This window comes from Lutzomyia longipalpis, chromosome 1 (genome assembly GCF_024334085.1).
Source record: "Lutzomyia longipalpis isolate SR_M1_2022 chromosome 1, ASM2433408v1".
NCBI classification, from domain to species: Eukaryota; Metazoa; Arthropoda; class Insecta; order Diptera; family Psychodidae; genus Lutzomyia; species Lutzomyia longipalpis.
This window is the reverse complement of record NC_074707.1, coordinates 44136489-44163213: the sequence shown is the minus strand read 5'-3', so window position 1 is coordinate 44163213 and position 26725 is coordinate 44136489. Positions and strand designations below refer to the sequence as shown.

The 26725-nt window shown below is 35.2% G+C and overlaps 4 protein-coding genes across 8 annotated transcripts; 2 read left to right on the top strand and 2 right to left on the bottom strand.

Moving 5' to 3' along the window:
* Positions 1-64: 64 nt before the first annotated feature.
* LOC129787637 (14-3-3 protein epsilon) lies at positions 65-7157 on the top strand. The gene is made up of 5 exons (XM_055823363.1): positions 65-248; positions 2679-2833; positions 2993-3307; positions 4096-4276; positions 4529-7157. The coding sequence occupies exons 1-5, from the start codon at positions 185-187 to the stop codon at positions 4582-4584; spliced, it is 771 nt and encodes a 256-aa protein (XP_055679338.1). The 5' UTR covers positions 65-184; the 3' UTR covers positions 4585-7157.
* Positions 7158-8494: 1337 nt separating this feature from the next.
* LOC129787525 (VPS35 endosomal protein sorting factor-like) lies at positions 8495-12024 on the bottom strand. Its single transcript, XM_055823217.1, has 8 exons — positions 11921-12024; positions 11766-11856; positions 11393-11696; positions 11008-11332; positions 10612-10945; positions 9949-10548; positions 9713-9879; positions 8495-9644 (listed from the first exon to the last, which is right to left on the bottom strand). Exons 1-8 carry the CDS (start codon positions 11932-11934, stop codon positions 8591-8593), a joined length of 2889 nt encoding a protein of 962 aa, XP_055679192.1. The 5' UTR covers positions 11935-12024; the 3' UTR covers positions 8495-8590.
* Positions 12025-12296: 272 nt separating this feature from the next.
* On the top strand, positions 12297-21303 carry LOC129787600 (arrestin domain-containing protein 3-like). 2 transcript variants are annotated; one of them, XM_055823317.1, is made up of 6 exons: positions 16235-16502; positions 16918-18665; positions 18749-18992; positions 19383-19491; positions 19563-20085; positions 20916-21303. In XM_055823317.1, exons 2-6 carry the CDS (start codon positions 18557-18559, stop codon positions 21101-21103), a joined length of 1173 nt encoding a protein of 390 aa, XP_055679292.1. In that variant the 5' UTR covers positions 16235-16502; positions 16918-18556; the 3' UTR covers positions 21104-21303. The 2 variants fall into 2 exon arrangements, with proteins under 2 accessions (XP_055679291.1, XP_055679292.1); XM_055823316.1 differs by lacking the exons at positions 18749-18992; positions 19383-19491; positions 19563-20085; positions 20916-21303 and adding exons at positions 12297-12499; positions 12821-12947; positions 14771-15312 and having other exon boundaries at positions 15383-16502; positions 16918-18412.
* An 827-nt stretch (positions 21304-22130) lies between these two features.
* LOC129787605 (uncharacterized) lies at positions 22131-26332 on the bottom strand. Of its 4 annotated transcripts, none has more exons than XM_055823324.1 (3): positions 26128-26332; positions 25539-25601; positions 22131-25432 (listed from the first exon to the last, which is right to left on the bottom strand). In XM_055823324.1, the coding sequence occupies exons 1-3, from the start codon at positions 26224-26226 to the stop codon at positions 24410-24412; spliced, it is 1185 nt and encodes a 394-aa protein (XP_055679299.1). In that variant the 5' UTR covers positions 26227-26332; the 3' UTR covers positions 22131-24409. The 4 variants fall into 4 exon arrangements, 3 of the variants coding, with proteins under 3 accessions (XP_055679299.1, XP_055679301.1, XP_055679300.1); XM_055823326.1 differs by having other exon boundaries at positions 25870-26194; XM_055823325.1 differs by lacking the exon at positions 25539-25601 and having other exon boundaries at positions 26128-26331.
* Between the last annotated feature and the right edge of the window lie 393 nt (positions 26333-26725).

Here is a 26725-nt window from a genome sequence, read left to right as displayed (position 1 = left end):
ACATCAAGAACGACTTTTTGGAGAAACTCCTAGGACGCATCCACAGCAATGCTTGAAGCAAGTGTTAATGGGATCGCTTGCTACTTGGCTGTCAGTGTCAGGGTGCGGCCATATTGATTTTGTGTTTAAAAGCCAGTGTTGAGTGTAATTTTGTGTTTGAAATAGAAATCTCAAATCATCGAAAATGGCTGAGCGTGAAAACAATGTCTATAAAGCGAAATTGGCTGAACAAGCCGAGCGCTACGATGGTGAGTGTTTATACTGGATGATTGAGTTGTGGATGATTGTGAAAATGCCATTGAAAAAATTCAGAGTGTTATCCTCCCCCCCGCTCAATTCTCCTTCCCGATACATTTTGGTGGATATGGGCAAAAAAAAACCGGACGATGCCGCTGTTTTTGCAAAATGTTCCCCAATTGCCCCATATGGGGTACCCAAAGTCCCCGCAATAGCTCAGCGGTGCCCCATGATACACCTTTGCGGGAGAAATGAGTGATTTTATGGTGGAGAAGCGACGAAGAATGAATGGAGTGCGCGGTGCGTCAAAGTTGGGTTTGATCGATGCGTCATCCTCGTAATATTCCGGATGGGTATTCCATTGTAAATGGCTCTAAAAGTGTCACTCTGCCACCTAGATTCCCGGAATTCCCATTGGGGCAGGGTGTTTTCTCATATGGCGCGGATTCCGGCACCTTTTGGCCGGGGCAATTGAGGGGAAAAAATCTCAGTTTGAGCGACATTGGCAGAGGAGGAATGGGAAAATATCGATCCGGTGACTGCTCTAGCGTTTTTTTCTCCATCTATCTCACTTCACCCACTGCCTGGGCCATTCAACCGTCTCGTTCTCGTTGAAATTTCAAGCACAGGCAGGAGCTCGCCGTCAGATTAGACGGGCGGCAATAATGGAGGCGCTTCATCCCCGTATAGCAGATGATGTGACCCCAATCAATTGAGAGAAAAAAAAATTGCAATTTCAACGGACGCGATCATTCATTTGTTAACATGCCTCCTCCTCCTGGAATTCCGGAAGGGGATAAGAAAGAATTTGTCACCCTCCCCTCTTTGCTGTGAGAAATTCTGTGAAAATTGCACAAAATTTCCACTCTTTCATCATCACCGCGCGCCTCTATCTCTCTCCCTTTTCTTCTCTTCCAACTCTCAGGTGCTTTTGCTTCGTAATCAAGAAGTTTCGGAGATTTTTTTTGAGCATCGTGCAATCGCACTTGTCTTTCAGTTTCAATGCGAATTAACGCTATAAGTCATTGAAAATTTTTCTGTTGATGTGTGGGGGGAGTGGGGAGGAAGGGGTATGAGCCGCGACTTTGAATTTCTAAGCGTCATTCACGTTAAACACGTAAGAAAATACGTAACACGTAGTAGGCGTACGCAAAAATCATCTGTTCAGAACACAATGCCTTCATTTTTTTTTGTAAATTTTCGCATAGAAGCTATAAGAGGCAGGTGCTAATGGCAATAAAACGCATTTTGCTTTGTTTTGTTAATATTCTAACGTACTGTGTACTAATTCGAGATGAAGGTATTCTCCAAAACTCAATACAACCGTGGTTTGTTAGTTCGTTGCTGTTTCCCCTGAATTTGGGTATTTGTTCGACTTTGAATTCTTTGAGATAATTTCTCAACTTTCTCAAGATAGGGTCTTAATTAAGGAAATATTAATAATTTTATTATTGCTTTAATTTTATAAAATTTTGACAAAGGATCGGAGAAAAATTAAGTCGGTATCGGCTAAGTCGGTGATTAGTCAAGTTTACGTGTTTAGTTTACAAGAGCTAAGGTGAAAGAAAACACTTAAAAATTAAAGAAAAATTAGTAAAAATTAGTCAGTTTTCTTTTAATTAGTCGATAAGACCATTAAAAATATTCCTAATCAAAATAGAAGACAAAATCGACAATATCCTGGGTTAGCGATTTTCTAAATAATTTATGCGGAGATAGATACTCTAAGAATAAAGTTTTTTACTTTTTTCCTTGTTGAATTGATAATATAGTTAGTCAGCGCTAGACGTAAGCCCAAACAAAACGAAAGAAAACAAAATTATTATTTTTTTTTCAATTTTAAAACAAATTGTTTAAAAAATAAATAAACGGAAAAACTTCTAGATTATAGATAAAGAAATTAACTAATTATTAAAAACTCGAAATCTTTAATCCGGAGTACGAAATTGATTGAACAAAAAGTTAAAATTTACGTGTTTTTACTTATTGTATTTCTAAAAAAGCTTGAAATTTATTAACTACGTAAAACTGACTGAAATGTGATTCCAATAGGAATTCACGAAGAATCAAATAAGAAAAATCTCATATTTGTAACTCAAAAACCTTTAATTTTTTTTGCAATCGGTCAAGCCGTTTTTATGGATTTGCATTCGCAAAATACGCAAAACATTTATTTGTTGAATTTCCGTGAGGTCATGTCCGGTGAATTGTTATGTTTAGTTCTAGCTCGTATAGAGGTGTATGTAATTTTCTACACTGTTATGTGGTTGGAATTTTAATTAAACTTGGGTATATACTTTTTATATCACCTCATAATGCTATCTATCTCTATAATACTGTATTCATGATTTCAATATATAACATAAATAGTTTTGTTTATTGCAATAAAATGATGATTTTAACAATGCAACACTTTTTTTTATTTTTGTTGTGTCCTTTAGAAATGGTTGATGCAATGAAGAAGGTCGCGTCCATGGATTTGGAGCTGACAGTGGAGGAGAGGAACTTACTGTCTGTTGCCTATAAGAATGTGATTGGGGCACGACGAGCATCTTGGCGCATAATCACCTCTATTGAGCAAAAGGAGGAGAATAAAGTAAGAAGAAATATGATTTTATATACTAATTGTATTATTATACCCACTACAACCATTTATTATGTAATTAATGTTTCTTTCGTTTTTTTTTCGTCTCGTAATAAAAGTGTTCCTAATAGAGAAATTATTGACAAAAAAAATATAAATAATTTATTTCAGGGTGCGGAGGAGAAATTGGAGATGATTAAGAATTATCGTGGACAGGTTGAGAAGGAACTCCGTGATATCTGTTCGGATATTCTTAATGTGTTGGAGAAGCACCTTATTCCCTGTGCAACCACCGGCGAAGGTAAAGTGTTTTACTATAAAATGAAGGGTGACTACCATCGCTATTTGGCTGAATTTGCCACGGGTGGTGATCGCAAGGAAGCCGCTGAAAATTCCCTAGTGGCCTACAAGGCAGCCAGTGACATAGCAATGACAGATCTTCCACCAACACATCCTATTCGATTGGGTCTGGCACTGAATTTCTCGGTGAGTTTCTTTTGAATTTTGAATTTATTTGAATCAAAGAGTTTAGATTTTTTTTTGTAAAAGGGTGGAAAGGAGGGAAAGAAAAATATTAAAAAGAAATCAAAGCTTCCGTCTTTAGTTCAATGGTAAATAGTGAAAGAACAGTAATAAATACTAAGGTCAATAACAGTGTTATTATTGACGCAAAGACTATCATTGTTGGGGCTAAATCTACGTCTCCACCCCTTTTATTTCATTAAGAAACACCCCCAAAATTTTTTTTCTCAATGCATTGGGTTTTGTATTAGTTATTGGACTGGAATTTCAATATTTTGTATAGAGGATATCGATACTTTTGAAGGATAGGCTAAAGGTTTAAATTTGGCGGGCTGTCCTACAATTTATTAGGTCTGAAATAATTTCTAATCGAAAATCTGTCGTAATTCTAAATAATTTGTCTGATTCTCATTAAAATAAATTAAAATGAAAAACTATCAAAAAGCTTTACAATTCATTGTCCAATTAAATTGAAGTTTAAATCATCTAAATAAATCTGTTAAAATATAAATTAAAAAAAAAAAAAGAAATAGAATTAAAAGTTCTTTCTCCCTGAATGGTTGATAAACTCGAGCAGTGTTCATTCATTGGTTAATTTTTGCTTGACTTTTTCTACATGGTGGAGCTTCTCTCAAAGTACAAAGTTGATTTGAATAGATTTTATATTATGTCATTATACTTGGTTTTTATGTTCTCACAACCCTCTCTCTCTGTCTCTCGCATTGTGGTGTATCTACAACAAAATCTATTAGGTATTCTACTATGAAATTCTCAACTCACCCGACCGTGCCTGCCGCCTAGCTAAAGCTGCATTTGATGATGCCATTGCCGAACTTGATACCCTCAGCGAAGAGAGCTACAAAGATTCAACGCTAATAATGCAATTACTGAGGGACAACCTCACGCTTTGGACATCTGATATGCAAGGAGACGGTAAGTTTTATAGAATTCTAAATAAGTTTTCTATTTAATAATTTTCTGAAAATCAATATTGACTGATGGGAAAGTAAATTTGACGAGAAAGATTCAATGAAGTGGACTTAACTTCATTTTCATGAAATATGTATAAAGTTTTAAATCAATTTCTTGTTGAAACTTGTCATGAAAATATTTTATTAAGGTCGCTTTTCTCTATTTTTAAACAATTAATTAACTTTTTTTTTTTCTTTTATTAAAAAAAAACAGGTGAAGGTGAACAGAAGGAACAAATTCAGGACGTCGAAGACCAGGACGTATCGTAATTTAGGTGTTTTAATCCTAATTAATTTTAATTATAAGAATAATTAAAAAATAATAAAAAAAGATAAAAAATAACTTATTAGTTATATAAGCATTGAGAAAGTGTAATTGTTTCATCTTAATAAAAAAAACACAACAATCCAAAATAAAAAAAAAGAAAAAATCTAATGTAATGGATTATGATGGAAAAAAATAATAATAAAATAATACAAAAAATATAGAGGTTAGCAAGAATGAAAAAAAAAACCAACAAAATCTCTTTTTCTAAATTATTAAACAAAAAAAAACATCAGCAACACATCATCAACATACAATATTAGCTCTAAATTAAAATAATAATAAAAAAAAGAATGAAAAAGAAGGAAAAAAATGAAAAAGTAAAGAATTGAGGTGAGAAACCATTACATTGCAGACTTTGTAATAACTGATAAGATAAGAAAAAATATAAATACTTGGTGTTACCACTTATGTGGGATACCAACTAATATTATTACTTTAAATTACGGCATAACGAAGATAAAAAAAATATATAAATTACTTACACAATTATTAAAAAAAAAAGAAAAAAAAAGTTAATTTCATGAAGCTTATATAATATTGAAAAAATGAGAATAGAAGTGTTAAAAAAAATCATCAGTGGTAGTGAAACAAATAGATAAAAAAAGCAGTAAGTAAAATGAGAAAATCAGGCATTAAATTTGGTATTATAAATTATGAGGAAAAGTAAAACCATCGTAGTCTTTCGTGGAGATAAAAAAAAACAAGAAACATACATTGCTATTATTAGGTTACAATGAAAACTTAATAAATTAACAGTGGTATGTGTCACAGTATATATACTAAATTAAATATAGTGTATTGAGTATAAAAATTAATGAAAAAAAAAACAAGTAGAAAGCATTGCCGTTTGAACTTTTTTTTTAAAGATTTAATTTTCATTTTAGTTGGTAACTGTATAACATTGCAAAAAAAAAAGAGAAAAAGAAGGAAGAAAGTGAAGATAAACAGTGGAGTGTGTAGATTACAATATTTTTTTTCTTGCTAATTTCAAGAATGAGGAGAGGACTATTTCTTATAATAATAATAATATTTAAATGCACGAAGAGAGACAAAAAACTTCTGAAATGTGAATCTGCATTTCATCTCAATTTTTGAACGGTATTTTACAATATATATATTTTATTTTATTAATATTTTTAAGATACATAAGATTGTCTACAATTTTTCTCCTCCATCCCCACAATTTTTTAAGGAATATACTATCCACAAAAATTAATAAAAGAAAATGTTCCAAAATTAACGTACAAAGTATATTTTGAAAAAAAAAAAATATTTGAAACGTTTGTGAATTGTAAGGAGTTTATTTTGTTTCTGTATGGGAAAACCTGTATTATTCGCAAAAGGAATAATCCGTAAGAAGGGTAAGAAGAGATTCAAAAGAAAATCTGTTTCCTCGATTAAAGGGATTTCTGTATAGGGTGCGGGTAAACTCCTTTTTGTCTAATATTTTAAATAGATTTTGTAAATAGGTCAGCTTATCGCGGAGGTTAAATTCGAAAGAACTTCTAAATTGGTATAAATTCCAATACCGATTTAGAAGATTTTACGTTTCAACCTCTTCCTTCATCCATACAAGTTTTTTCTGTTTTGTCATTAAAGAAAATTAATTAATTTGACAAATTTAGAGCTATAAAACTAAATAAGAATCAAAATAATTTTCCAAATGATTTATTTTTCCAATTTTGTACCTTAATTTTGGAACATTCTACGTGACTATATAAAATCTTCAGCTTTAGTAACTCAATATATTTTTATGACAGTAAAAATTAAAAGAAAACAAAAAAAGGAATGGAATAGTAAAAGAGAAAAACAAAGGAATAGGTACATTTCTAACACTACAGCAAATAATAAAAAAAGGAAAAACTGAGAAAAAAATGCTTTAAAACACGAAACATTTCCAGACATTTTAAATTAACAAAAAAAAATATTTTCTACATTTTTTTTAATAATATTTTTTCTTGTTCAGTAAATTCTAAGGAATCTATAAGAATGTGTATTGCAACTTTCTCAAGAATAAAAAGACACACAAAAAATACAATCCAGTATGTAACCTCTTTTTAGGCACAAGAATGAATTTTTTTAAGTGATGAATTTCAATGTCTTATTTTGTCTTTTTAAAAAGTTAAAAAAAAATGGTATAAAGGAATTCCTGAACACTATACAATTTTAAAGAATAAAATGAAGAAAAAAAATGAGTTGACAATTTTTAAAAGAATAAAATGAAGAATTTATAACATGAAGAAGAAAAGATGAAAAAAAATAACCTTAAGTTTATCAAAGAAATTTTTTTTCTTTTCGCTCATTTTTTTTAAATGCAAAAGAGAATGGAAAATGATAAAAAAAATAGTACCATAATCCTTGAGAATATATATTTTTTTAATTTTTTGCTCTTGTTTATTCCAATCTGTTATTTATTTTTGTTGCATAATGCGAAATCCTTCGTGGATTTCTTTCGATAAAAGAACGACTCTAAATTTTTAAGTGAAAAAAATAAAAATGTGTATGATAAATCCTGTGTCATTTTGTTTTTTTTTAATCGATTTTTTCTTTTTCATTTCCGGCCAATTTGATGCTATTTTTTGTTGGTTTATTTTTGTGGTTTTTGTTGTTGATGAAAATGATGATCAAGATGAAAAAATGAACATGAAATCTCTCGGGCAGAAGAATTGCGTGACCAAATATTGAAAAAAAAAGTTCACATTCTCATAAATAATGTAGGTATATGTAATTGTGCATCCTTCTCAAGATAAATGTGTAACACACTCAAACTCAAGTCGATATTGATAGCAGCATTATTAGGACACCTTGCATTTATTTTACGCATGTCTATATCTTATCTTTTTTAATTAATAAATATATTTGTATAACTTTAAAATAAAAAATCCAATTTTCGTCACTTGCACCAGCAAATGACGTATTTGCTAAAAAAAAAAATAAGTGAAGAGAATTCTTATCTCCATACGGCATTTGCTGTGTCAAGTGACGATTTGTTTTACTGTGTGGCTGTTAATGAGGGGGGTGTTGGCATTGGCATTAACCTCTTTGCTGATGGATATACAACAACATAGATAATTATATATGTCTCATAAATGCTGCTCAAACCAATGGTTAATATATCATTGCAGATTGTCTTGATTGCCATGACACTTTATTGGTTCCTTTAATTGAATATTTCTTCTATTTCTAATTATTTGTAGCTCATGCAGTTGGATAAATTCATTTAAATTATGAGAAAAAGAATATTGATGCAAGTGCTATTTGGAATTCCCACAAAATCGCATTAAAAGGCATCAAAAATCTATCTAAAAATTATTTTTTTCTCTCTGAAATTGATGGAATTTTTTAAAATTAATTATTAAGGGGGGTCTCTTGGGCAAACTGTTGGGATTTACACATTATTAATGTTTTATTTTTCTTGGGGTTTTTCTTAAACTTTCTTAAACATTTGAAGCCTGATTTTTGAAGAGTAAGATCTTAGATGCGACGCCGTCTTTAGATTTTTCGATTTTTTCACAGAATTGCCCTAAAACACAAAAGTAAGTTTTTCCCAGGATCTACTGGATGAATTTTGATGGGGTAAAAGGCAAATAAATGAGGAAATACCAATGCAGATTTTGATTAACCATAATTCTGAATTTCCATTCTGGGGCTGAGAAAAGTGGAAAACCGTCAATAATATCTGAACAAAAGTCACATTAAAGTCTAAGAGACCCCCCTTAATTATCTAAAAGATAATTCAGATCAAAATTGTTTCCTTGAATCCGGTCTCCACTCTTATATGCCTGAATAGCCTCCTTTATTTAATTTCAGACAATTCTCTGAAATAAGTAATCTAAAAATTATTTTAAAAACTTTTTAATTTTCTAAATTAATTTATTCCTCCATTTCTTTAGGAAAAAATGCAAAATTGGCTTTATAACTACAAAATATAATAATTATAATTTTGATTTAATTGTAAAGTTTATTTCTCATTCGAATTGCGAGTTCCTCGAACCGTTTTCCCATCAGTGTGTTCCCATGAAGTTTCCTTGTTTGCTCCACCATTGCAAGGGTACCTGCGAGCAATTTTCCATCCAGCTGAGCTTTATTCCTCGTCACGAGATTCCACAAATTCACAGCCAGTGTGTATTGCTTGTCTCGCGTGAGATCCGTACTTCGGACAATGCGTACAAATAGCTCCAATGCCAGATTACTCTGTATCCTCAATTGTCCTTTATCAGCGAGAGCTTTGAGATTTATGAGTATCTGATCAGCTACTTTACTACACAGAACGTCGACTTCAGCAATAAACTTCCCATCTGACCCGTAGAGTTCGTCATTTGACACAATTCCGGGAATGTGATATGGATAGGATTCTTGTGCTGCTGTTGAGAGCATATCCAAGATGTTTAGATAAATTTCCACGAGTGTTGCTTCGCATTGGGAGTATGTTTCGTCGAAAGGGTACTTCCGTATCTTCTCCAGAAGAAGTCTCAGGAGGTAGAGAACACCCTGATTGGGGCTATCTGGAGTGATGAGAAGTGTGGAGAGGAGGGAGCTAATGTACCCACTTAGGTACATTTCGTTACTCTTCACCTTTCCCTCAACTTCAATGACAGCCGGAAGTTCAGGGATTAGCTGGATGGCTGCTTCGAAGCATGAATCAGCCTGCCCCAGGCAGAGATTTTGCAGCGCAATATTCCCGGATACCAAATAGAGGTTCATTCTCGTTGCAACAGCCACAATACTGGGAATGGTAATGAAGCAATAAGCAGCACATGCACGGACAAAAGCTCCTGTCTTTCGTGAATGCTGTCCACGAACCATTCGACGTGTCTCCATGGCTAAATTATTGACACAGTGAATGAGGGTTGCGTAGACTGTGTCCAGATTGAGGAATGTTGCTCTTGCATCCACGTAGAAGGCCAATTGAGACTCAAAATCTCTCCCGAAATTCACCTGCTTTATCATGTGACTTATTAAGCCTCCAATTTGGCGTCTTTCATCCTCAACAGTGAGGGCGCTTGAAGGTAAAAGAGCATAAAATTGCATTAATTATACTTCCGGAAAGTGAAGTTGAGCATAACTTACTTTACAGAGTCATTGAGCACCTTGCAAATGTACATGAGAGCATTGGTGGTCACAGGATCGCTGGTTTTTGTTTCAATTTTATCCTTGTACACCAACATAATGCTACGGCATACATCCAACTTGACAGATTCCTTCTGGAAGAGATCCAGGACGGGCATAAAGTTGTCCTAATAGTCCAAGAAAAAAGAATTCTTTAGAAAAAGGAATAAAAAATAATTAAATCTTTGTCTTCTTACAAGTGTAAGCAATCCTTCCAGATCTTTGGTATTGTGAACAATTTTATCCATAACTGCCTGAAGTTCTGGGTAGTGATGCTCAAAGACACGATTCTGCCCCATGTGGGTTAACAAATCATCCAGGATGGCAGCTACATGACCCAAATTGTACGCTAAACTCGTGTATTCAGCCCAGGATTCAATAGCTTGAATAAAATGTCCTGGATTCTGAATGGATCCAATGAGTTTCATTGCATCTGCCCAGAGTTGCTGCTTCTCCTCCGGGTCAATTGTTGCCATCACGAGGGATGATCCCAAATTACGAAGAAGCTGTGCTTGCGGGAATCCATCTGCATCCCAATTCTCCTGGACAGCATGAACAATCTTTGTGGCACGCAATGCAATGAAGTTGCAACTAAAAGAAGTCACGATGGAGTTCAGGAGGAGTCCATTGTTCTTCTGTGCTAAGCATTTGGTCAAGATTTCATCGAGAACTGTGTCCGGGGTGTGAACTGCCATTCCCTGCATTATCCAGTCAAGTGCTGGAATGTAGAGACTGAGATATGTGGGCATTTCTAGGCGCTGACGGGTTAGTTCATTCTTCAATCGTGGATTAAACATCTACAAAGAAACAATTCAATTAATTATTTTTTTGTCTTTTGCTAGCATTAGGCGATGAACTACCGTGTAGTAGACAGCGAAGAGGTCCGTAAGATTCTCCCGGATGTACTCTTTATCCGATGTGACGGTCATGCCAACGCGACAGAGGTAGCAGCGAGCATAGATGGACACGAGAGGATCTCCAATGCCACGAATAATCCTTGTGAGACGTAGCAGAGCTTGATTAAACTCCGTGGATGTTAGGAAGCTGTAGCACTTGAGGATGGCTGCTTCAACGTAGAAACGCGGCAGAAGTTCCCTAATCGATGCTATTTTGTAGAACCAATTGAGGCACGTCTCCTTGGCCATCTCTGCGGTAACATTATTTGCCGAAGCACTAGAACTCATTCTTCCAGAACTGAAAGATTTTTTTAACTTCAATTTTACTGGAAAATCTTTATAATTTTCATTCTAACTCACTTTGTATGTCCCGCTTTGATTTTCAATCGATCATAGACGAGTTTCCCAAAGATATCAAGGATGTCAGTTATGAGGACAAACTGACTTGGATAGAATTGCATTACTGAGGTATCCGCGAGGAGTTTTGAGCATTGAATAGCAATTTTAAGGGCGGTTACGCGATGATCATTGTTCCACGCCTGTACTAATTCCTGATTAAATTGCTCAATTCTCAACACATACTCCTGCTGCGTGACATCCTGCAGATGATATGATCCATCGGCAAAGTCATCAAGTTGCTCCAGTCTATGCTTTATCTTCTCCGTCATTGTTGTTTGGCTCTTAACTGCGGGAGATTTAATTTTAGCATAAAATATTAAATTAATTTCTCATTGAGGATACTCACTGGATTCACTTCCAGATACAAAACTTGTCACAATGGAGAGACGTTCGGCTGTTGTGTATTTACTTAGGATTGCTGATCGTCGGGAGCTCCATGGTTCAATTGCTTCCTCGAGCGGGGAGTCAGTTTCTTTGGCTCCCAGCTCGTAATCTGCAGCTATTTGCGACAAGGGATCAACTTCCAGTGATGCCTGCCTTGCAAACTGACTCAGTGGATCTGATCCATCGAATGCTTCACACGGATCAATGATTGCAATAACGGAAGCACTGGAAGGTTTACGGTTTCGTGTTCCCTTGCTCTCCAGCATCTGAAATTATGCGAAAATCATATCAGGAGGATTCTCTGAATTAATTTCGCCTCATCATTGTATCCTTACGGTAACCGTTGCCTGTTTCAGAGGATGCACATCAGTGCAATCAATTCGTGGTGGAGCCTTCACATTGAGGGCTGTTTTCTCAATGCAGTGCCTGGTGGAGAAAATTAATTTTAATGAGCATAAAAGAGGCATTAAATACCTTTCTATTTACTCACCAATCTGTGGTCATTGTCTCCTGAATATCCTGGAAATTATTATTTAAAAAAAATATTTATTCGTAATTTTTACTCTTCACCACACTACTGACGTTTTTCAGAGTGACAGTTATTGTATTTGAGCAGATTACTAACCCTGTTGAATTTAATGACCCGGCACAACATTAAATTGATTTTTTATACAGTTTTTCATCATTCTTATTCTAATTATGATAAATGTTGCATCAATGCACACGAAATACCCTAAAAAATAATTTGGCTCTTTGGAGAAAAAATATTCTTGGGGTGTTTTTTCACCCATGAGGTATGAACGGATATTTCAGTATCAATGACCGCACCTTGCAGCATACGCAGCATATTTTTGACGTTTATAAATGTCATTTTTTCTTCTATTATACCGTGTAGGTAGTTTCTTCATCACCGTAACATTTTTATTAATTTTATAATTTCTATTCAGTCAACAAGGAAACACTTGTACTGGCAAATTGTGTTGTGCCTTAATTTCCAATTATGCTACATAAGAGTGCCTTAAATTGAGGAAGGAGAAAACAGCCTAAATTATTTTTTAAACATAAATCGGTGAGAATATAAAATTTATCTCTTAACATTTTTGTGTTAGAGAATTAAGATAAAGGGATTTTCTGATAGTTAAGGAAAGTTTTTTATCCCTTGTAATGATAAACTAATAAATTGATAAAAACCATTCAATGCAGAAGAATAAAATGTAAAAAGGTTGTATTTCAATGAGTCAAAGAAATTCTGGTGTAATAGGATCTATTTATAGCAGCGCTTCATTGTGACTTCTTTTTTATTTAATTCTTATGTTGGGAATTTGCATTTATTGATCACGATGATACATCTAATACTAACCAATGACACTAATTTATTTTTCTTTTGCAGCTCAACTACAGGACAATGTCATATTCCTGCCAGATTAAATTTACCAATACCAATGATGTCGTCTATGCGGGGGAAAGATTGATGGGGGAATTAGAGCTCACACTGGACAAACCGAGGAAATACAAAGGTAAGTCGGCCTTTTGCAAATTCTAAGGATTCATTTATAGTCCTTTGTTGTATGCAATGCAGTTCCTTAATTAAGTTCATATTTCATTTAACATTTGAGAAGTTTTACAAGTGAGTCATGCCCAGACATCAAACTTATCTGATCCATCTACTAAGTTTGGTCTTATCAATGTTATGACGACAGTAATTAAAGAAAAATATCCCCGAAGATGATTATTTCTCAATTATCTAGGAATGAGAAGTAGAATACCAACTAATTTAATTTCATTGCACCACAAGGCTATGCTTGCAAAAAAACGCTCAAAATAATTAATTGTACAGCATCCAAGTAACAAGACAAAATCAGGAAGCCCATAGAAGGTTTATAGATATTTGTGGTTTAATTAAGTTCAAGAAATTCCTTAATTATTGAAAGTAATTATCCTTTAAAACGCGTGCTAAAATATTCGATTTTACTGCCAAATTCTGCATTTGTGGAATTTCGTAAAGTTTTTCGCATAAGATGGGAATGAATGACTCATTCTATTCACTTTATAGCTCCATCATATACAATACATGTAGCTTTATAGCTACATAATGTATCTCTCTAAAACTTAAAATCTCTTTGTGTGGTGTGAAGTGTACATATGCGCTGGAGCCAGAGAAATAATAAATATAAATTTGCCAGAAGTGCATAAAAATAGGATGAATGCATGTGCAGGAAATGTACCATGTTATGTTTTAATTTGCATTGACTGCATTGAAAATATTGAACCGGACTTTGAGAAACAATTTGTTGGTCAAGGAAATATAGATATTAAAAGCATTTAATATTACTTCCTAATTTTGTGATATAGATAAATAGGATTAAGTATGATAACTTAGGGTTTCAAGTTCGAGGGGATTGCCCCACCAGGCCTGGGGACCGCGTGAAGCACCGCAAATAAACAAAACGATAAATACCTATAAATACGTCACCTATTTTATAACATAAAAGCAGTCATATTTGTTAAAAATCCATCGACTTATCTCTGATTTTACTTCATCCAAGATAGGGAACTAATGTTTCAAAAGGTTTTCTTATCTAATCACGAGGTAAATTGTCGCTTCGCTCCAATTTACCTCGCCCCGCTTCGCGGGGATTTGTTGCGCTTCGCGCAAATTTTAGAGAGAAAAAAATTGTGATGATTTAAAGGTAGATTAGGGCCACTTATCAATCTCGGAAAAAAATTTTGCAAAGAGAAGACATCATTTTCATACAACATTTCGGGCGCCAAATTCAAAAATTTGCAAAAAATACATGACTTTTATATGGGGGCTACCTGAAGGGGGGCTTTGGGGGGAAAATGAATACGGCCACTCGAAAGCGCCTGATATAAGGAGTCTCTGTACCAAATTTCATCGTGATCGGTCAAACGGTGTAGATTTGTATAGCTGTACAGACACGAAATCCTTTCTTTATTATATAGATTAGTTGGTATTCCACATATGTATTTAGCAGCTTTCAAAATTAATTTTTCAAAGAAAATAAATTCTATAGGCTGCAAACTTCTAATATGTATAGCTGATGAATCAAGTTTAAACGCATTCTCATTGCACGTGTTTTATTATATCATTTGCGGTATAAGTGAACACCTTATCATTATGGGATAAGAATTATAAATTAAATTCTGTATTATTTATTTAAAATAATAAATTCTTCACACCCTTCACAACATAACAGAAACATATTTTATTTAAAAAGCGAAATTTGAGCCATAAAAAAGGAACTTAACGAATTATGCGCAATATGAATATAAATTATAGGTAGTAATGATCTTCCCTTTGATCCAATTTATTTTCCAGGCATTTACGTTGTGATTAATGGCTATTCTGAGACTGAGTGGCGCGACAAAGAAAAGACAGAGGTAGATGGGGAGACGAAGAAGAAGCGTGAACACTACAAAGGTCGTTTGGACTACTTCAATGAGATTCACTACCTCCTGGCACAAAGCGATGGGATCCCCGTTGAACTATCCAGTGGACGACATAAATTTAACTTTGCATACACACTGCCGGCTGTACTTCCGCCATCGTGGACAGGGGAATTTGGTCATGTAACCTACCGCGTAAAGGCTGTTCTTGACCGTCCCTGGCGCCCAGATGAGACGCACAAGAAGAATTTTATTGTCATGACACGATACATGATAACGCAGCAACACTTCTATCCGCAGAAGCTTCATGAAGTGGAGCAATTGTGGTGCCTTCCATTTCACACAATGCCCTTCACTGTGGAGGCAGAAGTCGCCAAGACGGGCTTCTGCCTCAATGAGGGTGTTCCCGTGATTGTGAGGATTCAGAATGAGAGCAATTCAACCATTCATGAGATTAAATTTCAACTGAGGCAGGTGAGATTTTGAATTAATTAAACAAAAAAGTTTTGATGAGGTGTAAAAATCAAACTTTTTTTCCTTGCAGATTATTAGCTTCTTTAGCGTAACACCACGACGACAGAAGAAGGAATCAATTAATAAGATGGTGGATATTCGCTGCAAAGTAATGGATTCCCGAAAGATTGGGCTATTTCAGCGTACGCTAGTCCTACCGCAGTTGCCTGTAACTTTTGAATCAACTTCAGATCTCTTGGGGATTTCATACGAGGTCCGCATTGAAGTTAAAGTTGGTGGATTAAATAAGAATCCCGTTGTGAGGATTCCCATTATTATTGGGAATCAATCAACGGAACCCAATGCACCAGCTGAAAGTCCAACACATCCCATCTATCCGACTCTATTGCATCATCAGAGCTTCTCAAGTGGGAATGCCATACTCAATACTTCAATGTGGAGTACGGCGAGTCAGCAAATGGATATTTCAACCACATCTGATGCCTCTAATCCCAGTGTGAGTGTCTCAAATGATTTCTCAACCAACAGTGCCACTGCTGCACCTCCGTCCTATGATGATGCTGTGTCAGCAAATCTATCCGGATTATCTCTCACTGATGCAAAGCCACCAGAAGTGTCACAAAAATCCTAAAGAAAATTCAGGCTCATCCAGGAAGGGAGAAATTCGGCACAAACAGGAAGTTTTTTGGAGGCAAAGTATTTCATGCACAAAAAAAATCAAAAAAAGAAAAAATGAGTGGCAAATGAACAAATTTTACTGTAAAAGCTTTCCAAAAGCAAAGAAATGTACATTTTTTTTTAGAAATGTTTTTTTTTGTCAATAATTAATCTGAAAAAAAATATCCAGTAGTTTGCTTAAAGCTGGTTTGTTAGACAATGCCCAGCGATAATATTTTACGGAATTTTGGAGATTTTCACTGCACAGAAAAGACTCAGAAATCACTCAGTCTCTGTCCATCAACGTGATTGTATCCTGCTGAATTTTATTCCATTTGTCTTTTTGAAGATCGTGGTTTTTTCTTTATAAATCTTGCGACTGCTCAAGTGTTGAAAAATGTATAAATCCAACGTAAAAGCAAAATATGAAAACTTTAGTGGAAACTTTGAATTCACACAGCAAGTGTACGAACGAGATGACACAATGGAGTGTATAGTGAGATTGTCACCACTCAGCGATCTTAACATTATGTGTGAGTAGAACATAATTTTAGTTTTTTTTTTGTAAGAATTTTTTTTGTGTTTATGCAAAATTTTTCATCTCTGTTATTTTCTTAAATTTCAATATGATCAGTTTGATAGACGCAATGTAAGTGCTGATCGAAACACATTTCTGTAAGTTTTTTTTTCAGCTATTGAAGCTGGGAATGATTAGTACCATCCATAGCAAGAAATAGGGCCCATTTGTAATTTAATTTCAATATTTTTTTCGGTGTAAAAATTCCTACAGGACATTTGATTAATAAATTTTTCTAAAAAATTAGTTTTTTTTTCGGTTTCAATATAAAAAAAAAAATTAGCAAAAATATTTTGAGGCTTTTTTTTTATTATTATTAATTATTAATATTTTTACTTATTTATATATATTTTTTTTATTCATCCATGCAGGGCTAGAAGCTTACGTAGTGGGATACTACAAGTTGACTGGATCTACCATTTGGGGTATACCTAATGCCAGGCCTGTAAAGAAGGAATTTATGGTAATGCCTCAAAGACTATATGGTTCACCGGATTCGTTACCGACGATTTTAATGCCGGACTACCAAGGTGTCGTGAAATGTAGCATCGGATCAGACTTTCCACCTAGTTTTGTGCACCGATTTGCAAAAGTTAAGTACGTAGTGTACGTATATGCTCGTCGAAGGGATCAACCAGATGCCAGGATTAAGGCGAAATTTCGTGTGAAGAATAGCGTTATCCGAACACCTGAACTACTGGAGCCAATGGAATCAGACAATGAGGGTAGCACGAGGTTAATCTTTAATAGCTGCCAAACAACTGGGACTGTACATATCGATCACAAAGGATACCTTTTGAATGAAGTGATGGAAGTGGATTTAATAGTTCGCAATTTATCGCCTCATGAATTACATTTTCGTAATGTTCAATATCAACTCGTTCGGCACTTATATTTCAAGTTGCACCGAAGGGAGTGCAAAGACACGGTAGTTACTGGCAATCATTACATGCAACCCGTTATTATTGTGGATGCATCAACACGAAGGCTCTGCTGGAAAATGCGAATCCCTGGAAGTTGTCTCCCATCATGCGAAACAAATGCAGTTGATATTAAATACGAACTATATGTACATTTTACAACAGAGAGAGTATGGAGTAGATGGTGTAGGCAATCAGTTACGCTCCGTGTACCACTCTTCATTTGCTCAAAGGAGAAGGAGGGAACTCCCGATTCTTCGGAATATCCATTCCTTCATCTTCCTCAAGTGCCAATTCCTACAATTCATGTTGAATACATCGAACTGCAACAGTTAGCAGCTTCCCAGTCAGTATATGGGCTATCGGGGCTACCTGACACCAATGAACCAATTCCTGGGCCATCGAGATCTCATTCAATGCCAGAAGCCATGACGACAATTACCGAAAGTCCACAACAACCAAAAGATGAAGAAATGCCTGGTCCAGACGATGAATCTGATTAAATACTTCAACGGGGGAAGGAAAAAGGAATTTTGACACACATTCTTCATCAATGTACGACAAGGATATCAAAGAACATCAGAGGCTACACGAAACTACCGCATAGTCCATTCATTTTTTTTTCCTTCCAAACCAACTTGAGGAATTTGTGCGTACCAGAGAACGCGCGAGAGACGTGCGTGAGGAATGAGCGTGGCTTTTAACACAGAGTGAGTGGGGGGAAATATTGACTGGAGAATGAAGCAGAGGATGACGTCACTCACACGAGGTGGGGTATAATAGCTTAAAGCTTCACGAATAAAAGTAAAAGTATACAGTTGGAAAACCACAATATAGTCTTCAAGTCCACATAAATAAAATTGATCAAAAGAATTTGCCATAAATCTTCATGTAAAATTGTAGGTAAAGATTGTACAAAAGAGTAATAAATGTAAAATTAAGTGAATTGTCCGCTTAAAAAAGACTTCTTATTCATCTTCTCAATGATATAATTCAACTTGTAGAAAAACAGCTAAAAGAAGTGAAAGTTTTTTAGTGTTATATGGTTTGGTTGTTTTAACAGTTTGTGAATTAAAAAAAAGGTGCAAAAATGGTTAATTGTGACATAAAATTTAGCTCAGCACAGGGTATTTACTATTCTGGCCAGACACTCTCCATTCAGGTTTCACTGAGATTCGAAAAAGCTAAAAAATTCCGAAGTAATATAACTTAATAATTTATGCAATGTCAAGTCATTCAATCACATAGCAATGTTGTTGTTGTTACCTCTTCCTGCATGTAGGTATTTATGTTGTATTCAATGGTAGAGCAAAATGCTCCTTATCGAAGAACTACGGAACACACGCAAGGCGCCAGCGTGTCGTCTATAGGGCTGAGGAGATATATGTGAATACCAAAAGCTATCTTCATGGAAATGAGACGACTGAAGCAACAGAGCTTTCAGCTGGAACGCATGTCTACACTGTGGCTTGTGCTCTTCCCCCTGAATTGCCATCCTCATTTGAGGGCAACTATGGGAGTATAAGGTAAGTACATTTTGCTGGCTTTTATCATTTCATTCGGAGCGTAGGTGGAGGTAGATTCTAACCCATGATAGCTAAATGGGTTAAATGTTGAGATGGTAGAGTAATTTACAGGAGCACTTTATGCTGAATTTCATAATTATTGCATCATAGAATTTGAAAATTTCAGCATCAGCAGCCATTTTTACTTTAAGCGCTGGAATTTAAGAACAGAACTATCGGCCATGTTTTTTTTAAAGGCTGTTTAAAAAAATAATCATGGCGGTTTTATTGTTCTAACAGTTGTAGTATCAAAAATTAGCGTTCTTGCTACAGAGTCTAGATTTTCTCAGATCAGTTTTTTGTTTATGAAATAAAATTGTTACTTTTCGAGTTTTTTCTTACAATCTACAGGTACAGCGTCAAAGTAGTGGTAGATCGTCCTTGGAAATTCGATCATACATTTGAGGAAATTTTCACGGTTCTCAAGCAGTACGATTTGAATTTTGACTCATCGCTACGTGTACGTATAGAAGATAAAATTAATTTAAATCCACACCATGAGCACAAAATTTTTCTCTTTTCCACTTTCAGCTTCCGTTTGAGCGACAGAAAGTCTCCACATTTTGCTTCTGGCCATTCCGTACGGGTCCCATGCAAGTTATTGTTAAACTTCCACAAACGGGCTTTGTACCAGGTCAAATAGTGCCGGTTACGGTAGACATTAACAATGATTCAGGCACAAGTATTAACTACTTCCGATTGCTCTTGATGAAGTATGTGCTGTACCATGCTCAAACACCCAGGCCAAAGACACGACGCCAGAGGGAAATTGTGGTGAACAATCGAGTGGAGAAGAATATATTGGGGATGGGGCGGACACAGGCGCAAATTTCTCTGGAAATTCCCTCACTACCACCCACTAATATCATCCACAATCGTATAATTCACATCACGTACGAATTGAAAGTTTGCGCTAAAACACCCCGTTGCAGTGAAGATTTGGAAATTAGGGTTCCTATTGTGATTGGGACGGTGCCCATTTTTACGGGGCCCCCACCAATGGCATCCTCATCATCAGATGGAGCCGATGGTCCGGGATTTAATCCAAATTTGCGTGAGTATTTATACAATATATGTATATAATTCCCAACAGTGCAGATAATTGAATTTTCCCACACCGAAAGCATTTATGTACATACGTTTTTGACTGTGGGTGGGGGCGTGACGTTATATTTTAATCCTTTTCACTCCTTCGCACATAGTGCTAATGGAATCCTCATTGTGAATTTAATTATAAATTTTGTTGGTGTTGGATGGCTTAATATAGTTTTGGCATATTGCTGCAATTTTACATAATTTTGTGTGAGGGGCATTAGACCTTAAAAAAACTATTTGCATGATGAATCATCAAATTTCTAATTTTTGGATTTTAAATTATCGCACGATGGAAAGATCTTGACCTTAGCTGCAGCGTGTTAAACTATCAAAAAAGAAGAAGAAAAAAGAGTGGGGGTGACCTTACATTCTAAAAAATGAAAATTCCACGAAGAAGTAAAAATAAAAGACGACTTATTTTTTGAGCGACATATTTGCATTTTAGTTGATGTATTGACTTCCACGTTATGTTAATAACTTGAGTTTTCAAAGTATTAACAATATAACATTCCTACATAAGCTACGCAGATTATATAGGTATATAGATTGTTGAGAAAAAATTTCAAAAAGCTCTCGAGATGAGCTTGAATGGGGCGATGTAATAGAAATGGATGTATGTATATGACTACCGCCTCTTTATAATAACTTTTTCCCTTTAAGATTGGTTTAAGATTGATCCCCTCCCCTCCCTGTGAACTTTACAAAGCTTGTGTGGTCCTTCTTTGGTGTGATCTCTGAACTTTTCAAGAGTTTTCCCCAACTTTTCCATCATTTTTTTTTTGCTTTCAGCACCACCTTCCTACGAGGAATGTGTTTCGGGGAAAGATGATATGAAGGAGGAGGACAGTGACAATAAAAGCAACACAAAACCATTCGCACCCATGTATCCGGTCTACAGATATGATGTAGCATCCCATTCTGCTACCACACCGACACTTCAATCTCCGCCACCGCAGAAATTCTATCCAAATCCATAAGAAGTCACCGAATCCAGTACAGCTTATAGCCAACGCTGGGTTGCAGAATCTCTCATGGTGGGGATTTAGAATTCCACCCATTCCGCCCCCAAATTGACGCCCATGCGACAGACCGTCTAACCACCCTCCTCAATGCTATATAGTCGAATGGCATATATTCGCATAAATTAGCATCAATATATTGATGGCTTTTAGAGGGATTCTTTAATATTACTTTTTTTTCCTTTTGATCCTGCTGCATGAATAATGTGTTTTTCTTCCGTATAACTCCCCTTTGCCACAATGATATTTCTTGCATTTCTTTCGTGTACGTATTCCTTCAAAGGAAATACCAAAGTGTATCAATAAAAATGCAATTTTATACACCAACTATTTCTATAGACATATTTCAATATAAAAATGTTGAGGAATTTTCAATAAAAGTTCAATGTGAAAAGGAAATAAAAAAGAATCTTTTTTATAAGATAAAAAAAGGAAATTTTCCACGCCTATTTCCCAAGTTCTTTCACCTCAATGCTCAACAATAGCTCAAAAAGGATGAATAAAGTGCGAAATTGTTGCATTTTGCGTGGGAGATGTGAATTGAAAAGCCACTGCGGGTTTTATGAGCGTGACGAAACAATTTCCCCGTCTTTCGCTATAAAATTGATATGCGTGATAGCGAACGCGCAACAGTCGTAGATATATAGCAAAAGTATGTATATAGTAAAAGCCACCCCTTCACAACCTGTTAACCTTAATTAATGGCTCTAAATGAAAATTGTGCATTTATCATGAAAATTTCCCATGAGTAGGTACTTCCTATGGGCTTGAAAATAGAGAAATCTTGAGGGAAATTCACGAGAAAATTACTCCTGAAAATTTCTTCGTATCCAGTGTAATTAATTTAATGTGACTAATACGTGTCAAATTCTGGTTAGAATAGCAAATGAGGAGAAAATGAATGAAGAATTTCCAATGAGGAAAAAAAAGAAAACAATTAGGCCACCAATGTTCGTACGTGACAGTGAAAATAAGACGTCCGGAATTAATTGATTTAAGAAGTTTAATTTATTTTTTTCAATTTTTTTCAGTATATTTTTTTCTCATTAGTTTACAAGGAAAAATTATTGTCTCTTCCTACATATAATTACTACAATTTTTTTTTGGTTTTTGTTCTCTTGATTAGGCTTTAATCGTCTAAGTTACCATTTTTTCATTCTAAACAATTGACGGGTACTTTAACATTTCATTTTTTTTGTAGATTATTGTCATAGTTTACACTTAGGTACTATATCGTTTTTTTTTTTTCATTTTTTTGGCTCATTAAGCAGTTTACCCTGCATCACACAACATGCATACATATATTGTCAAAAAGAGTAAAATTCTTTAGGATAGTTACACTTTAGTTACTAAGTTTACAAATTGGGGGTTTTCATGGTGTTCAAATATATATGTTTTACATTACATATATTATTTAAAAATTTGATATTCTCTTCATGATATACGGAATGTTTTTAGAGATATTTTTTCAATTTCTTTTGATAAATATTGAAAAAATGTTTGTGTTTGAAGTAAAAAATTATTAAACCCACGAGAATTTTCTTTTAGAATTTTCCAAAAAATCAGTTATTCTATGATTTTCTTCTTATAAAATTATTTTTTCTTAATAAAACAAAGAAAATGATTTTTTATAAAAAAAAGTAAAATCTCTTGTATGAAGTGTACTAAATCGTTAAACGGAACTATGTTATATACCTAAATAGGTAAGATAAAACATAGTTAGAGTTTACGATTTTTAGAAATTGTAGTTTAAAGATCGATTCAAAGATTTGAAAAGTTTTTTTTAAGTGGCCCTGGTATAATTTATTTTTAGTTTTTGTAAAAATAAAAGGAAAGTTTCTTAAAGAAAAAAATCTTTAAGGACGCTATTCATTTTGATTGATTCCACAAAAATCGAGCCACTTTGAATATTTTGGTGGAGTTTAAAGGAAGAAAGGACATAAAAATATTTCTTTACATTTTGTATATTAAATGCAATTTGTAAGTATATAGAATAGTAATGATAAAAGAAGTTATATCAGTCTAGCTTTGGTGTCTTCAATCAGGTTACTCTTTTGTACGATAAAATAGCTGCCGTATTTGAATAAAGATTAACCTTTATGCCATACACTCCAATTTAAAGTTCATGTAGGTGTACTACACAGAAAAAATCCTTCTTAAGAAAGGAGTAAGTGTGTTTGATTAATGGTTAAGGTGAAAAAGTGTACTGATGCCTACAACGTCTAGATAGACGAATTGGCATGAGAACTACTAGGGTAGGTAATAAAATTCAGCGTAAAAATTGGGCAAGGATGAAATACGAGTAAGTTTTAAAGCTTTTTTGGCATAAAAAATAATGAAAAATTGCCTAGATGTTTGATAAGGTTAGGCACTACCGATCTAAATGTAAACTTACGGTGTGCAAATAAGATCGTCCCTGAGAACGAAGCCTCAAATTGGCAATTTAGCACTATAATTGATAGTTCGAGCGATCTTAATTTTGATGTTAAACAGCCGCACACGCATAAAGATAGTCCTTAATTTTGATAAAATGGGGCTGACTACTTGCATAAAGATTAATATTCCAAAAGTTATTTGTCAATAGAAAAATAATTAAAAGATTTATTTTTTCATACGATATTAATACTCTGTGGATTTTTTTCTCTTGATATTGGATAGGATATGTTTTTTTCTGTTTCAACAAATATATACGTATAGGTAATGTATGTATGTCTTTAAGAAGGCAAGTGTACTTTACAGTGTAACTGTCGGCACATCATCATAATTTCTTTTTTTATGTGAAAGAATCCCACAAGTTGGTGGGATTTCTTTTCTTTTTTTAATTAAAAATTTTTTCCGTCGTATTCTAATAAGAATGTTTTTTTTTTATTTATTCAAAAAGAAGTTATGTAGAAGCAAAAAAAAAAAGGTATTGGTATAAAGACTTATTATCTCGAAAAACCATGAAAACTCCCGTAGTCATGCTTAAAGGATTGAATATGTATATATTTGATATACAGAGATATATTTGATTCTTAAAGCCTCCTGATTATGTACGTCGGATCGAGTATATTTATTCTTCTCAGTTAGTTTTGTTTTTTTTTGAAAGCTTTCAGGTTGTTGACTCATATATACTTAAAATTTCACTTACAGATTGTGTTCTGAATAAGTTACATTATATACTTTCGGGGGGTGTATGCCCCAAAAAAGAATCTTTTTTTGGGACAACACACTTCAGCCACACAATCTCTCCAAGAAAAAATGCTCTTAAATTGATTTTATAGTCTAGCGATAGGAATTACTCACTTGGCGCATGATGGCACGATTGCGTTCCCGAAAGTGTGATCGTGGCTGGGCACCCATTAGATAGGCAGACGCCGCAAGAGGACCGTCCTGAGTTTGCCTCACAATGGGTATCCCCTGATCGTAGTCTAGTCTTTGATTATTGTCATCATCTAGATTGGCCATACTGGACTTTTGATATGTGCTCGTGATCGAATGACTTTGGCCATTGGCGATTTCTTTGAGGACTGCAGCTCGGGCTGCTAGCTCCTCGGCACGTCGCTGTTGTGCCAATTCACGTGCCCTCTGCGTCCATACGAGCTCCTTGAGCCGCTGAAAACTCCCTCTTTGCGGTGTCAAGGCATTCTGAATGGTACCGCTGCTGTCTTTGGGAATGCCCTCAAGATTTTTGCCCATTTCCTCATCTCCACCGTCCATTTTTCGAAAAACAATCAAAGGTCGACGTTGGGTGTTGGCAATCTTCCTTGCAACTGCTCCAGTATTTACTCGACTCTCTGCCCCATAGTGCTTAGCTATGTTGTCGAATAGACGATTCCTAGCTGCCATGTCGCGATACCGTGCTATAGGCTCTTTATGCACAACGCGTCCATAAACGGGTCTTGTTGCATCCCGATACCGTGATACCCTCATTCCGCCCACACTGCGTGTCTTTGGGAACATTAGTGGTTCCCAGACGTTAAATGCAAAAGGATCACGATACGTTGGGATCTCATTGGTGATCTCGGCTGCACGGGATTGGCGCTTCGAGAAGCGCCACATAGCCCTCAGTTCTTCACAGGTGGGCTCATGTGCCGATCCCATCCTTTGCATTGGTATTATTTCCCCACCCGTCCCCCCGCCCCCGTTGACTGTTCTATTCACATCGCTGCTACTTTTGCTGCCGTCACCCGTTGATTCCGATGAGAGGTAGTCGTCACTACCTCTCACTTGAGCCCACACGCGTTCACCATTTAATAGAGCGAGCACAATACCAAAACTTATCAAGTTCCTCGTGGTGACTGGATTCTGCAATGACATGGCCGGGAGAGAAAAAAAGAAAATGCTTGTCATTCACCAACAACCCATCCTGCCATTGAAAGTAGTAACGTAGCGCTCAGAAGGCGAGAGAGACCTGTTGTCTGACAAAGTAGTCACCAGAAAATGTGATATGGGGATAGTCATTCAGTCCCATTAACTGGTTACCACCGAGCAGGGTTATATGTAATGAAAAAGACACACATGAGTATGTATATTCGATGTAGGGATGTGCTATATATACTACATATTATATATATAATAAATTTACTGGCAATGAGTACAAGAGAAAAAAAAATCCTTTTTGCAAATTTCCTCCCCTTCAATTTTCAGCAATTCTCAACCCACTTCCATATAGCACACCCCATTCATGACTGAGGACAAAGAAAGCTGAATGGAGAAATTTACATAAGTATCTATATACATACTCTGTAGGTCTAATATTATATTTCGAACGCAACGAACACTCTTTGATTTTTTTTTTCGACAATTTCTTTTTCTTTTTTTTTTGTAAATTTTCAGAAATGTCTGAAAAGCACAAACTCGCAAACAAAGGAATTTTCTTTTAAAAAGGAACTTTCAATCACTAAACCACAGTGCTTTAATGGCTTTTTACTCTCTTTTAAAGTTATTAGATAAAGGAATAATAAAAAAATACAACTTCATAAATGCGCGAAAAAAATTACTTTTGTCCGACGGAGCGAAATGAAGCTGTTCCACTTTGTATGAATCCTATCAGCAATGTAATATGGTCTCCCAAGATGAGCCCTATATATACCCCTCATTGCTGCTCCGAACTCATTCAGCTAGGTCCCTGCGGGAACACACTGTATAGATATCCAACAGTTTGCCTCTCGTCACAGCCATACTACTGGCGCTTACCAAAGCTATATGAGTAATACATATATTTTCAGTTAGCATCTGAGCCCTGTGCCTCTACACTGTTCCAAATGAGTGGAAGAAAAGTAGGAGCTTTTGCGTACTTCCAATACCCAAAACCACAAAGATTATAAACTTCTTCATGCTGAATAAACATATTAAAATCAGGATAAAATGAAAACCAATGATATGCTTAAATGCAGGATCTAACATTCTACCCTAATATAGGACCTAGAATTGATAGAATCCTAAAATAAAATCTTAAAAATTTATTTAGGAGAGTCAAAACTTTTTATATAAAACTGTTTTAATCAGTGTAAACTTCCCCTGTTGAAAGCGTGTTGAGCTGGAAACCTACAAATGTCCCTGTATAATCGATGCTTGTTCGCGACATAGCGCTAGGAT

What these genes read in the sequence shown, in the direction of transcription:
- LOC129787637 (XM_055823363.1), top strand. Translation starts at nt 185, where the DNA reads ATGGCTGAGCGTGAAAACAATGTCTATAAAGCGAAATTGGCTGAACAA. An exon ending in ACAAGCCGAGCGCTACGATG is followed by an intron (nt 249 to 2,678) that starts GTGAGTGTTTAT and finishes TGTGTCCTTTAG; the next exon opens with AAATGGTTGATGCAATGAAG. An exon ending in ATCTGATATGCAAGGAGACG is followed by an intron (nt 4,277 to 4,528) that starts GTAAGTTTTATA and finishes AAAAAAAAACAG; the next exon opens with GTGAAGGTGAACAGAAGGAA.
- LOC129787600 (XM_055823316.1), top strand. Translation starts at nt 12,836, where the DNA reads ATGTCATATTCCTGCCAGATTAAATTTACCAATACCAATGATGTCGTC. An exon ending in CAAACCGAGGAAATACAAAG is followed by an intron (nt 12,948 to 14,770) that starts GTAAGTCGGCCT and finishes TTTATTTTCCAG; the next exon opens with GCATTTACGTTGTGATTAAT. An exon ending in TTAAATTTCAACTGAGGCAG is followed by an intron (nt 15,313 to 15,382) that starts GTGAGATTTTGA and finishes TTTTCCTTGCAG; the next exon opens with ATTATTAGCTTCTTTAGCGT.
- LOC129787525 (XM_055823217.1), bottom strand. An exon ending in TGTATCTGGAAGTGAATCCA is followed by an intron (nt 11,333 to 11,392) that starts GTGAGTATCCTC and finishes AATCTCCCGCAG; the next exon opens with TTAAGAGCCAAACAACAATG. An exon ending in GTGCTCAATGACTCTGTAAA is followed by an intron (nt 9,645 to 9,712) that starts GTAAGTTATGCT and finishes TTTACCTTCAAG; the next exon opens with CGCCCTCACTGTTGAGGATG.
- LOC129787605 (XM_055823324.1), bottom strand. Translation starts at nt 26,226, where the DNA reads ATGAGGGGTATATATAGGGCTCATCTTGGGAGACCATATTACATTGCT. An exon ending in TTTCGCTCCGTCGGACAAAA is followed by an intron (nt 25,602 to 26,127) that starts GTAATTTTTTTC and finishes GGTGGTAACCAG; the next exon opens with TTAATGGGACTGAATGACTA. An exon ending in ACTACTTTGTCAGACAACAG is followed by an intron (nt 25,433 to 25,538) that starts GTCTCTCTCGCC and finishes ATGTCATTGCAG; the next exon opens with AATCCAGTCACCACGAGGAA.